Source organism: Panthera pardus, unplaced genomic scaffold (assembly GCF_024362965.1).
Source record: "Panthera pardus isolate Hobbes unplaced genomic scaffold, ASM2436296v1 HiC_scaffold_15, whole genome shotgun sequence".
NCBI lineage: Eukaryota > Metazoa > Chordata > Mammalia > Carnivora > Felidae > Panthera > Panthera pardus.
Genome location: NW_026526710.1, coordinates 60,436,993 through 60,448,779, shown reverse-complemented (window position 1 = coordinate 60,448,779; position 11,787 = coordinate 60,436,993). Strand labels below are relative to the sequence as shown.

The window sequence follows — 11,787 nt, the reverse complement described above, 5'->3', positions numbered from 1 at the left end:
AAGCAGTAATCACAAATAAATGGTACAAAATAAAGTAAGGTGGAAGAAGTAAAACCAGCATATTGATGGTTACACTAAATAGGAAGAGATTAAATTATCCTATTAAATTATAGAAACACTAAGATTAGGTTAAATACAAAAACTTTGCTAAATGCTATTTTTAAGAAATACAGTTAAAAGAAAATGATGAAGGTTGAAACAAAGGGATAAGAAAACACTAGGAAGAAAATAGGTATGGCAACATTAATGTCAGGTTGGAATAAAGTTAAAAGCATGAATGAGGATAGAAATAGGTAGCATGTAATAGTAAAAGATAACATTTATGAAAAATCAATGACAGTTATAGTCACTGGGCACCAAACAAGGTAGTTGCTAAATATTTGAGACAAATGTCATAAAAATGCAAAGAGAGTTTCATGAAACTATACAATTATAGTTGAATTTTAATAAACTCTTTTCAGAATTAAGATCCTATAGACAAAAAATAAACAAGCACATAGAAGAACTGAATGATGCAATTAATAAATAAATTTAATATGTATTTCCTTCAAATCAAAAATTTGCATTTTTTATCTCCAAAATCAATCAAGTACTTGGCTACAAACAGAGATTCATATAATTTTAAAATAGAGATTTTACAGGCCATCCTCTCTGCGCATAATCTAATAAAACTAGATATACAAAATTAAAATATATCAAAAGATCCCAAGTGCTAGAAATTAAGCAATACATTAAATAATTTTTGGACCAAAGAGAAATCAAAACTAAAATTATAAACTATTTAAAAACTGATTAAAGTAGAATACTTTATTCCAAAACCTATATCACACAGCTATAGTTGTACTCAGGGGGAAATTAATAGCCTTAAAATGCCTTTGTTGCTAAGGAGAAAGATGTAAAATGAAGAAACTTCACATCAATTTTAAAACATTAGGAGAAAATGAACATTTAAATAAATTATGGGAAAACAGGAGAAAGAAATCAATAAAATAGAAAACAAACCAAACTGTAGAAAGGGCAAATGAATCTCAAACTGCTTCTTTGAAAAAGACAATAAAACGGATGAACCCCTCACATACTTGATTAGGGAAAAGAGGGAGCAAAATTCCATAAGACTGGAAAGAGAAAGGAGAGCCATAGATACAGGACGGATTGAAATTACTGTATGAGAACATTATGAGTAACACTATGGCAACATTGGTTTAAATCTAAAGAAGATGCATTATTTCTTAGCAAACAAACTGAAGTTTTGACCAAGAAGACGTAGAGAACTTGACAATGGAACTTGGCTATGTCAGTTATCATAGACAAGACTGAAAGATGAGCTGAGATTGATCATTTAAAAATACAGCAGAACGACACTGTTTCATGGCAGACGGTGGAGCTCTTCCATGAGGAGTAGAGGAGACTGGAAAGGGGGTGGGGATGATGAGGTCAGAGGGAGGAGATGCGAAGGTCTGAGGAGGGAATAGTGGAGACAGGGAGGGGGGTGTGATTGGGACAGGTTAGGACAGCACCTCCTCTACTATCCCCTGATGCCCAACATACATTCCTTCTCTTTTTAATGCCTATTTATGTTCAGCCATATTTACGTCCAACTACCATTTGTGCACCCAAGAGCTGCTGCTTGGAGTTTAGGATGATAGCAGCAAAGCAGCTGGGATGTGTACCCCAAATCTCTTCTCCTTCTCTCCTGGTGGCTCGCTCCTGTGCAACCTCATGTTGGTGGTAGTGTCTCTGCTGTTAAGGCTCCTGCCCCTACTCATCCAGGGGGGCAGTGGGATGGGAAGGAGCTGGTGAAGTCAGGACAAGGTCACTGCAGGGAGTTCTCCAACCCCCCTATCACTATTTGGGCTACTTCAGAGGACATCTGGGCATCTGTTTATGGCCCACGTGCAGGACCTGCATAGGGCTGACTTTTCTTAGAGGGATGGGGAATTCTCATTTCTGCCCCACCCTTCTCCATGCTCATGAGAGACACAAAGCATCTGCCCACCAGGCTGGCTTAATAAGATTTGTTCTGCTCCAGGAGGAGCCTGTTTGACCACATTTGGGAAATACCATCGATTTTCTGCCTCTTAATCCCAAAAGATGTCTTTTGAAAACATTTCATCACTCCTGGACAACATCTCTTGGCAAGAATTCAGTGATTCACAATACTTCATCCAGACAGTTCTTTCTTATTTTAAATTAGTAGGTGTTTTCCTATTTCTACCTACATATCTGGCCATCTTTATTATAGTGTATTATAGAATTTCTGAGGCCCTATGGTTTTTGCTGAACATACTTTTTCCTTTTTCTGAACCACTTAGCTTTTATCCATGTTTCTTCATTGAATTTGACAGCTGGCAATGCAGTTAACATTTAATTTCTACAGGGGTGAAAGTGGGAACTTGGGAGGAAAAAAAACCCCAATACCTGTAACTGAAGTGGACCTTGTTAATGACAGAGACGTGGGGTGAGAAAGAGACGGACAAGAGACACTCCTGTCCAAGTACACACACACATACATACATACACCCCCAAATAGTTTTCCTGTCCTGGAAATCCAATACAAAGTACAGTTTAAACACAGCTCCCATCAGATCCAGTTCTTGGGGTGGAGAGTCTCCTGGGCTTAAAGGAAAGGAAAGTAGGTTTCCAGGTGCAATTGTCCATAATGAATGAACAGGTCAACTGGTTCTGTTATCTCTTGTTAGAATGTTTTGGGGGTGGCTCTCCCCTCCCTTTTGGGTAATTTAGCCCTGCCTGGAAGCCTGGCAGGGAACTGAAGCCCCCGTCCTTTGTACAGAGGGGTTCATGCATCTCAGAATGGCAGGACCCTCTGGCCCTCACCACTACTCCCCTCCAAGCTTGGGATTGTAGGAGCCTCCCTGCTCTTCCTGCTGGAAACTCCTGTACTAAAGGTCAGGTTTCTCCCCCTCTCTCATGGTGGTATGCCTGTTGGCAGAGGTGGAAACAGAGTGAGGGAATGGAGGAGGGGGAATCTTAGGGGTGGCTCCCAGACATTTCCGTGGAAGGAGAGCCTGTTTAAAACTGTAGCCCCTAGTGCCTGGGGTCTATCAAAGAGCCTCAGATCTTCCAGATTCTGGTCATAGTAATCTCACTTTCCTAAAAAGCTTCCAGTATCACCCAGCATATAAATGGTTATGTGGCTGTCTGTTGTAAAGAATTTGGTGATGTCCTATGGGCCTGCTGCCCACAAGCTCCTAACCATTATTATGGTGAACATCCATGTCAGGCACTGGCTAAGTTCAGCTTTTGGGTCCAAACTAGTTTGTTTGTTTAATAGAGTCTTCTTGGAATACAACCATGTTCATTCATTTATATGTTGTCCAAGACTGTTTCATGCTATAATGACACAAGTGAGTCTTTCTATAGACAGAATAAAAAATATTTACTATTTGACCCTTTCCAGAAAAAGTTTGCTGAGCCCTGATCTACATATAAAGACTGAATGTAAGCTAATGGCTGTAATTGGGAAGTTAAAGTATGAAATTCATGGATACTTGTTGGTCCTACTCAGGCTAACCATTTGTTTTAAGTATCACAGACTTGATAAAGCTTCCAACACCCATAAGCAAATAGGAAAATGAAATAAATTTCCCCAGATTTTCACACATTGAACTCAGATACTTTTCTCAATTGAGATCTCTACTCAAAGTTGCTGGTTTGACTTATACTGAGAAATGCTTATCCTTCATAATTTTATCCTCCATAATAAAACTCATATATGGGATTCTAATCTTTATTAATTGCTTCCTGCTATTAGATATCATCTTGCCCTTTCCTCTGACCAATGAATGTTTGAAATATCCTATTTAGACACTCCCAATTCCCTAATGATCTCTTTTGACTTTAACAGTCTATCTGTGTGAAATTCCTCTTTTTTTGTAAAGCTGGGTGTGCCCATCAACCACTAGCTAAGTGCACTAAGGCACCTTCAACTCTTTGTGCATATCCCCTGAATTTCCACACACTCTGTTTCTGTATCTGCCTAGGAACCACTCAGCAAGTTCAATTTTACAGCATCTATTATTTAAACATGCCAAGAAGATCATCTTGTAATCATCTTCCCAAAAGACTAAATAGAAACGTTTTTGCTTTAAGACAATGACATTTAAAGCACATGTCTTACTTCTAACTCCAGCAAGCTCATACCAACATTCTCTAATGTCACACATGGATAGTTATGGTGATCTGTGCAGAGAGAGAAAAATCAGCCATCAGGATAAGGGAGGTACAGGTGTGTTTGGTTACACAGGTGCAAGGAGAGGCACAGAAGGTGAGTGCTCCTGCTGATTGACCCAGAGTTGAGACCACAGGGAGCAGACACCAGGTCTAGGCAAAGAGCATTTCAGCCTAGAAATGGGCTAGTCACCGCTGGGGGACTTCTCTTCTTCAATGTTCTTCACTGTCAGGTAGTAGATGCGGTTGGCCTCTGGGTAGGTGACTTTGCTGAGTGGGAGCTTATAGATGGCAGGGTTGTTGGTTGTCAGGAGCAGGAAGATGAGGGTGGAGAGGCAGAAGGCCCAGGTGCCTGACGGCACACCAATCTGGAAGCAAAAGCATTGGGGTCTGAAAATGGTCCTAGGCTCCAGGGACCCTGGGGGAGAAGGCTGTGGTAGCAGCGGAGGATGGGGATCCTTCCCTATTGATGACATCGGTTTTTAGGTTCATAAGATAAGGTTAGTTTGGTCTAGGAATCTGAGATATTGGTACCTTTGGGCACAATCAGAATCTTTTAATGATGGAGTTGAAAATCAGCCTAGGTACGACTTCCCACATCCAGCCACACACAAGTACCTCCATCTGTCCATCTAGGTTCTCCACTGCTGGTTATACCACTCTTTTGTGCACACACACAGCCACCTCCAACACACCTCAGAGGCACATATATGCAATTTCCAGTCCTTCTCTGGACATTTGTCCTGGATAAACCTTGACAAAGGCATTGTGTGGATACAAGCTACCAGAATGCATTCAGGATTCTTTCACAAACTGTAAATGTCCTAAAGCCCTGGCTGGGACAGGCATGTTCAGGAGAATCCAAACTTACCACAGACATTATGTTGGACAGGGCTGCTCCCATGTATGCACAGAACAGGGCTGTGGAAAAACAAGGACCATGGAGTCAGCTTCCCAGGGTTTTCCCCCACCTCTTCCCAAGGGCAGGGGGCCCTATACTGTCTCCAGCAGCCTTGGTGTCTCACCACATCCTGACATCTGGCATATTTGCCTGACATTATTATGGTAGCTTTTTTTTTTTTTTTTTTGCAGGTAGGTGTGGCCAATCTCCCACCAGACTGTGTTCTGAGGGCAGAGATTAAAGCCTTCTATCTCCTCCGCATTTCCATGGTGGCCTTGCATACAGTCAGGGGTCAGTAAGCATTTTTTGCTTGTCCACGCTGACCTTGGGGATGTGTGGCTGGATTATTATCTGTCTTAGGAATGAGTGGTCAGACTATATGAACCCCCAACAAGGCTCCTCCCATCCAAGATTCTGAGCGGCCCTGATAGAACTTGTTGGACCCGCACCAAGCCTCACCAGAACTGGACCTTACTGGTCTGTGAGCTTGTCCCTAGGATCCAGGCTTTGGGGTTCACTGTAGGCTGTGGCCCCCAGGACAGGTAGGGGAGCTAAACCACGCCCTTGTGCTTCTGGATAAGCTTCTTATGCCCCTGCATTTTTGCTCTTTCTGTTCCTCTGTCCAGAACACCTTCTCCCCCTGTCTCTACCTACTCAATTCCCATCCTGGAAGCGTTGAGATAAACCCTGTCCTCCCTGCAAAGCCTTCCCAGATGGTTCTAGCCACAGGAATGTGCCACTTCTCCAAAGACCAAAGGCAGTTACAGTATTAGCTTCAAAATATCTGGCACTTCTGACTTGACAGATACTTACCGAGCCTACTGTCTCCTTGCTGGCTGCTGAGGGGAATACAAGAGACATACATGGAAGTCATTTACAGTCTCCATATATGAATGGGGAAAAAGTTCTTCTGAATGTTATTCTGCCCTTTACTTGTCTCCAGTTTTGCTTATTAAAGTCCTGCTGTTTCCAGATAACGTAAGTAACTCCAGGGCAGGAAAACTGGGGGAAAGATGAGGCTGGGGTTTGAATCTTGCTTCTGCCCTCAATAGCTGTGTTCTAGATTAAGTTCATTAAACCTTCTGGGTACCAGGGTGTACAATGGGCTGACAATCTATGCCTGGTAGTGATCTGGGAGGACTGAGTTTGTATGTGGCGCTGGGGTGCAGCTTTGAGAGTGCCCGCACCCATTTCCCTTGGGACAGTGCACTACTTACTCCATGGAAATCAAGCTCCCATGTTGTGATCTTCTGACAGCTCAGTGCTCCCAGGTATGTCATCTCACTGGGTCTTTGTAATAATCTTTTCAGACATCACAGCCTTAATGATTGTGTGATAACTGCTCTTCCTCTAGATGTGGCTTCATGACAATGTGGTCACCACTGTATCTTCCATGCATAGCCTAGGGCATGGCACTACATGGTGTTCTCTAAAAGGTTGTAGGATGAAGTTATTATACCAGAACACTGCCACTAGCACCTGAGGAAATGCATGTGTGATCTCCTTGGAAACTTACAACACAGTGTAAATAAAAAACAGTAAGCATGGTTGTGACTCCATTTCACAGAGGAGGAACCTCAAGTCCCCCATTGGGACCCAAGCCACAGGTCCTTCTAGAACTGCTACCAAGTTCCGATTAATGTTCCTCATGGGTTTTGCATAATCAAGTAGGCAGGGAAGGAAGGAATTGCAGAGTGACCTGGTGGTCAGCTTCCCCAAATACCCACCACAGACGAGGGCCAGCAGGTGCGTCTGCCAGGTGAGGGCGTAGAACATGCCCCCTATGGCGATGCAGGAGAGGACACAGTTGTAGCTCCAGAGGCCCATGTAGATGGTCTCGAAGGGCGTGGCCACCGTCAGGGCTGTGGAACAAGGTGTGACGTTTCTGGCCAGTTCTGGGTCCCCACACAAAGGCCACCTCGTGGCTGGTGCCAGCTCTCAGGATGGCCTCACTCCTGCTATCCCCTCCCCACACTCCTCCCCCATCCCATCAAAAGAGCCTCTAGAAATGGCATCTGGTCTTCAGGCACCAGCAACAAGAGGACAGCAGTGGTTCCCAAACTGGGGCTTGAAGATTTCACACAGAGGTGTGACTACTTTCAGGGTGAGAGGAAGTCAAGGCGTTGGGATTCTAGGTATTCTCCACACCTTTGGCCTGAGTAGCTGCATTTTTATCAAGAAACTTTTCAAGTGAAAAAGGTCTGCTTCAAATGGTTGAGGAAAAGTATGTATATACACATACAGATGTATAGAGATAGACAAATAGAAGTACAGGATGTGAACAATAGGTGAATCAGGCAAAGAATTTATGGGTGCTTCATGTACCATTTTTACTTTTATAATTTTTTGATAAATTCAAAATTATTTTTAAATTATTTTTTTAAAGTTCTGCTTCCAAGATGTTTCTGAAAAACATTGGAATGAGTCAACAGGATCCTAGTCCTATGTGCCCGACTCCAATTTCTGGCTCTACTGTGCATATTTACATATATAAATGCATGTACATACATATGCCTACATGCAGAAATATTAAATCACATTTGTCAAATAGGAATACAGTTTTTGAGAAACTGTTTTCTTTTAGTTTACTCCAAACTTCAAAGCACTGGGTCATTTATACTCCTCGGTCTGTTACTGCTCTCCAGGCCTCTGAGTGACCCTCCCTTTCCTTCCACCCCTCAGCTCCCAGGGGCTCAGGTAGCCAATGAGGTCTTCAGCCCCTTGCCTCTCCCCACATATCCTGCTGAGGCAGTCTGCTCACTTTGGAAAATCAAGAAAGGGAAAAATAAGTCTCTCCCCTGACAATGTTCAAAAACACCAGTGAAGATAACAAGTCTAGATTATTTGCCCTGTGCAGGGATGGAATGACCTCAGGAAAATTATTCCAAGGTCCTCCCTGCAGAGAGGGGACCCTGTCCTACCTGCTAGCATCCCCACAATTGAGCCAATGGCTGCATGCAGGCAGATGAGTGGCGAGGAGATGAAGAGAGCCACCAGGAACACGCCGCCTGTCCAGGGATTGTCACAGCCATACACCTGGCCAACCCCGATGGGGATGGCTTGTAGCAGCTGCAAAGTCAACAGAATCTGGGGTCACTGGAGTGTGGGCACATAATGAAAAGAGCAGGTCTTAGGGTCAGGACAAAGCCATTCCTGGTGGGGGTAATGGGTTGGAACGGGAGGATGGCGGTGCCCTCTAGCGTGGAAGAGAACTTGGGAGGAAGGACATGAGCTGGAACAAATAGCTCCTCACTCCACCACCTAGCAGGCATCTGGCATCCCCCGTGCAAAACCCTCCCAACACAGGTGCTTCTGAAAGACACATGGCTTCTGCTTTGAGAGGAGGAGCTTTGAGAGAACCAGAGGGCACCCTCTCCTGAGAATGCCATTGGAAGTTTCAGGGCACTAGGGGATTTCCACCAGACCTTCTGACATCCTACAGGTATTCCAGGAATATTGGAAATATTCTAGGCCATTTTGATGATTGATTTAATCAAAGGTCACCCAGATCATTGGTGGCTAAGGCCAGGCTACAGCCTCTGAGCTTGACCCCTAGTCTAGAGGTGGTTGCTGCACATTCAGAGCTACCTAGGGTATTATGGGGCTCTGGGAAGGAGGTGGCATTTCTCCTGCTCGAGGATCACTTAGCATTTGTAGAAAGATAATATGTATACCATTGGAAAACAGAATAAAGCCAAACATCCCCGAGTTTGAGAGTCATTTGAGGGTGTTGCAATTGTAGATGGCTAATTTGGGAGTCAGATGGCCCTTTTTCTGCCCAGGCTGAACCATCTACATCTGACAGAGGAGGGCCTGAAGGAGAGGAGGGAGATTGGCAGGCTAGGGAAGAGTATTGGCCTGGGAGCTGAGGGCTCCAGCTTTCAGGGGAGTTTTGCACACGCTCATGGAATGATGGTGGGTATGTCACTTCCTCATGCTGGGCTCTGGTGCCCTTCTCTGTAACATGAGAAGGCTGCCATAGCAGATAATCTCCCACCTTTAAAATTCTGCTGTCTTTGCTCTATTACTATGTCATGTGACCTCTTTGAGGGCCAGGCTCCTTGATGGCTGGGTACATAATAGGTGCTTAATAAATATGTATTGATTAGCTCAGCAGTTTCCAAACTTTGCTGTACATTGGAAATCCTAGAAAAAAAAATTGATGACTGGCTCCTCCTTAGACATTGTGATTTAACTGGTATGGGGCATGACCAGGGCCTCAGGAGATTCCCAAGTGCAACTGAGTTTGGGGACCACTGAGTTAGTTATACATGACCTGCTGTAGATGTTGGAAATTAATTGCACATCTCCCTTTGGGTGAAATTTTGTACTTTTTAACAACCTGACTTAATTCTGGAGTCAGTCTGATTTCTTTAGAGAACAGTGTTTGAGGAGTCTCACAGAGCTTTTTAAGCTTTGCCCATCCTGGTCTCTGGATGGGTGGCCTTTCAATTACCAAGCACCGTCTGGGCCAGAGCCTAGAGCCTCATGCCAGGAATGATGGGGGTGTGCATCTTATTTAAAGGAACCCTGAGTATGCTTTCTGCCAGTTCAGGGAACTCAGCTTAAGTGTGGGGTACTGGCTGAAAATCTACTCAATAAATATTCCATGACTTCCCAAAGTCTGAGGCATGCAGGATGCAAAGGGGGTTCCAACTTCCCCCTTGCTGTCTGGGAACACAGATTTGAAGCCCAAGCAGTCAAGAATGAGAAGAATGAGGGACAAGTAGCCTCAGAACAGAGTCTGGGCTCAGAAAGTACCTTCCTCTGCCGGGATCCATATTTTAGCTTGGTGAACTGTGGCCCTGGGGTGGCACCCCTCCCTTCCACCTGCTCTCCAACACCCTGGGGTGAAGGTGTGAAGGGCAGTCGGGTGTGCATGGAAATTTACTGAGCCCCTGCATCCTTCCTACTGCCTACTCTCCACAATCCTCTAGTAACAAGAAAGGCCAGTTAAACAAAAAGGAAGTCATTCTCATCATTGTTTAAAAGACAAGGAGGGAAGGGGAGTTGGGACCTGGATGGTGTGGAAGAGAAGGAGCCCACTGTGAAAGTAGTGGTGTGGTGGGTGAGCTGGTGCCTCAGGGTATATGGATTTGCATGCTGCCACTTTCTGTTCACTTTGAAGATGAATGAGAGGCATCTCTCGCAGGTGGCAGGTGGCCGTCTCCATCCTGTGCCCCTCAGTGGGGAGGGTGGGAGGCTCTATGGGCAACGCCCATGCCCCCGAGGCTGTTACTGGGACTCTGCCTCATGGGTAGGGCTCAGGGACGGCAGGTCTGTGCCCTTATGGCAATGTGCCTAACTGCCAGCTGATGATCACTGACAGTCCCCTCAGAGTTAGAGCTTTGTCCCTGCTCCTGCTCCTGCCAGTTTCCACTTGAGACAGTGGGCTTTCCCTCCAATGCAGGGTTCTGTCTTTTCCATTCTCTTGGATTTAGATCCTAACCCTGACTCTGATGCCCCTCCAGCCCCTGCCCCACACAAAACTTTGAAAAGACAAAATATTAAAAAAGGTTTTGCATAGTTAGCATTTGCACTAGGGGCAGGGAAGACCTTCCTTTTCTGATAGCTTCAGGTCCGAGTGTGGCTGACCCTGAAACCCCTGAACTGTCCTCCCCACCCACGAGTGGTGGCCCTGGAGCTGAGCCCCCAGCAGCCCATCTTGATGATGGGCTCAGCTGGGTGGTGAGGGCTGGGAAAGCAGACTACATAAACAATACTGAGGATGTAGGTTCTGTGTGCAAGTATTCAAAAGGCAATCATAGAAATAATATTCTGAATTACTCTAAACAGCCGAGTTAGAACCAATGGGTGAAAGATGGAGGGGGACAGATTTCTGAGGAAGGTAAAGAGCTCTCTAATACTTCACGGTACCTAATGAGGGGTGGACTGCATTGAGAAGCAGGTTTCACCGCACTGTGGTCGTTCCAGATGAGGGTGTCTGTCTCACCTGGGACTAAGTGGGTGATGGGTCAAAGCCTGGGCTCTACATCAGGCTGCCTGGGCTTTATATTCAGGCACTAGCAGCAGTTTGAGCTTGGGCAGCTAACCTTCTCTGTGCCTTAGTTTTCTCATCTGTGAATGGGAATGATGATAGTACTTACAGTATTGGGCTATTAGGAGGGTTAAATTAAGTCCAGAAGTCAAGGGCTTGGAACAGTGTCTGATACGTAATAAGCTTGCCGTAGCCTTAGCTGTTAGCTCTCTCTATTGTTCATGAACAAGGCCAAATTTTACAATTCTGTCTATTTAATCTTGTGTTAGGTTTTTATTATATCCCTTTATCCCAAGTGTCTAGAGATTGGTAGAATAAATGAATATGTACATTTGTGATAGTTGGATGTGAAGCAGGGTTTCTCAACTTCGATATTTATTGACATTTGGGGCTAGATAATTCTTGGTTATGGGGAGGGCTGTCTTGTGAATAGTAGCATGTTTGGTGGCATCCCTGACCTTTTGATACCAGTAGCACCCCTCCCCCCAGTCTAAATTTTGCCTCCTCCCTCCAGGAGGGCAAAGTCACCCCTGCTTGAGAGTCACTGATATGGAAAGTACATGAAAGTTCATCCCTATCTTCTCTTGATAAGACCTTTAAAACCCTAATTTTAAACATTTGTTTTAGTATCTGGCCCCTTCACCCAACCATCCATCTTATTGAGTATTTTTCCCTGAACCCTACCATTCTGTATAATTAA

The 11,787-nt window shown here is 44.7% G+C and overlaps 1 protein-coding gene across 2 annotated transcripts in view; it reads right to left on the bottom strand.

Moving 5' to 3' along the window:
- Window positions 1-555: 555 nt before the first annotated feature.
- LOC109275779 (urea transporter 2-like) overlaps window positions 556-11,787 on the bottom strand; it is a 409,234-nt gene continuing 398,002 nt past the window's right edge. Inside the window, exons 8-11 of one of the 2 annotated variants that reach the window (XM_019464172.2) lie at window positions 8,011-8,158; window positions 6,817-6,951; window positions 5,060-5,109; window positions 556-4,556 (exon numbers count right to left, since the gene is read on the bottom strand). In XM_019464172.2, coding sequence (XP_019319717.2) covers window positions 4,374-4,556; window positions 5,060-5,109; window positions 6,817-6,951; window positions 8,011-8,158 — 516 coding nt within the window. In that variant the 3' untranslated portion in view covers window positions 556-4,373. The remainder of the gene's footprint in view (window positions 4,557-5,059; window positions 5,110-6,816; window positions 6,952-8,010; window positions 8,159-11,787) is intronic. The other variant, XM_019464173.2, reaches the window with a different exon arrangement.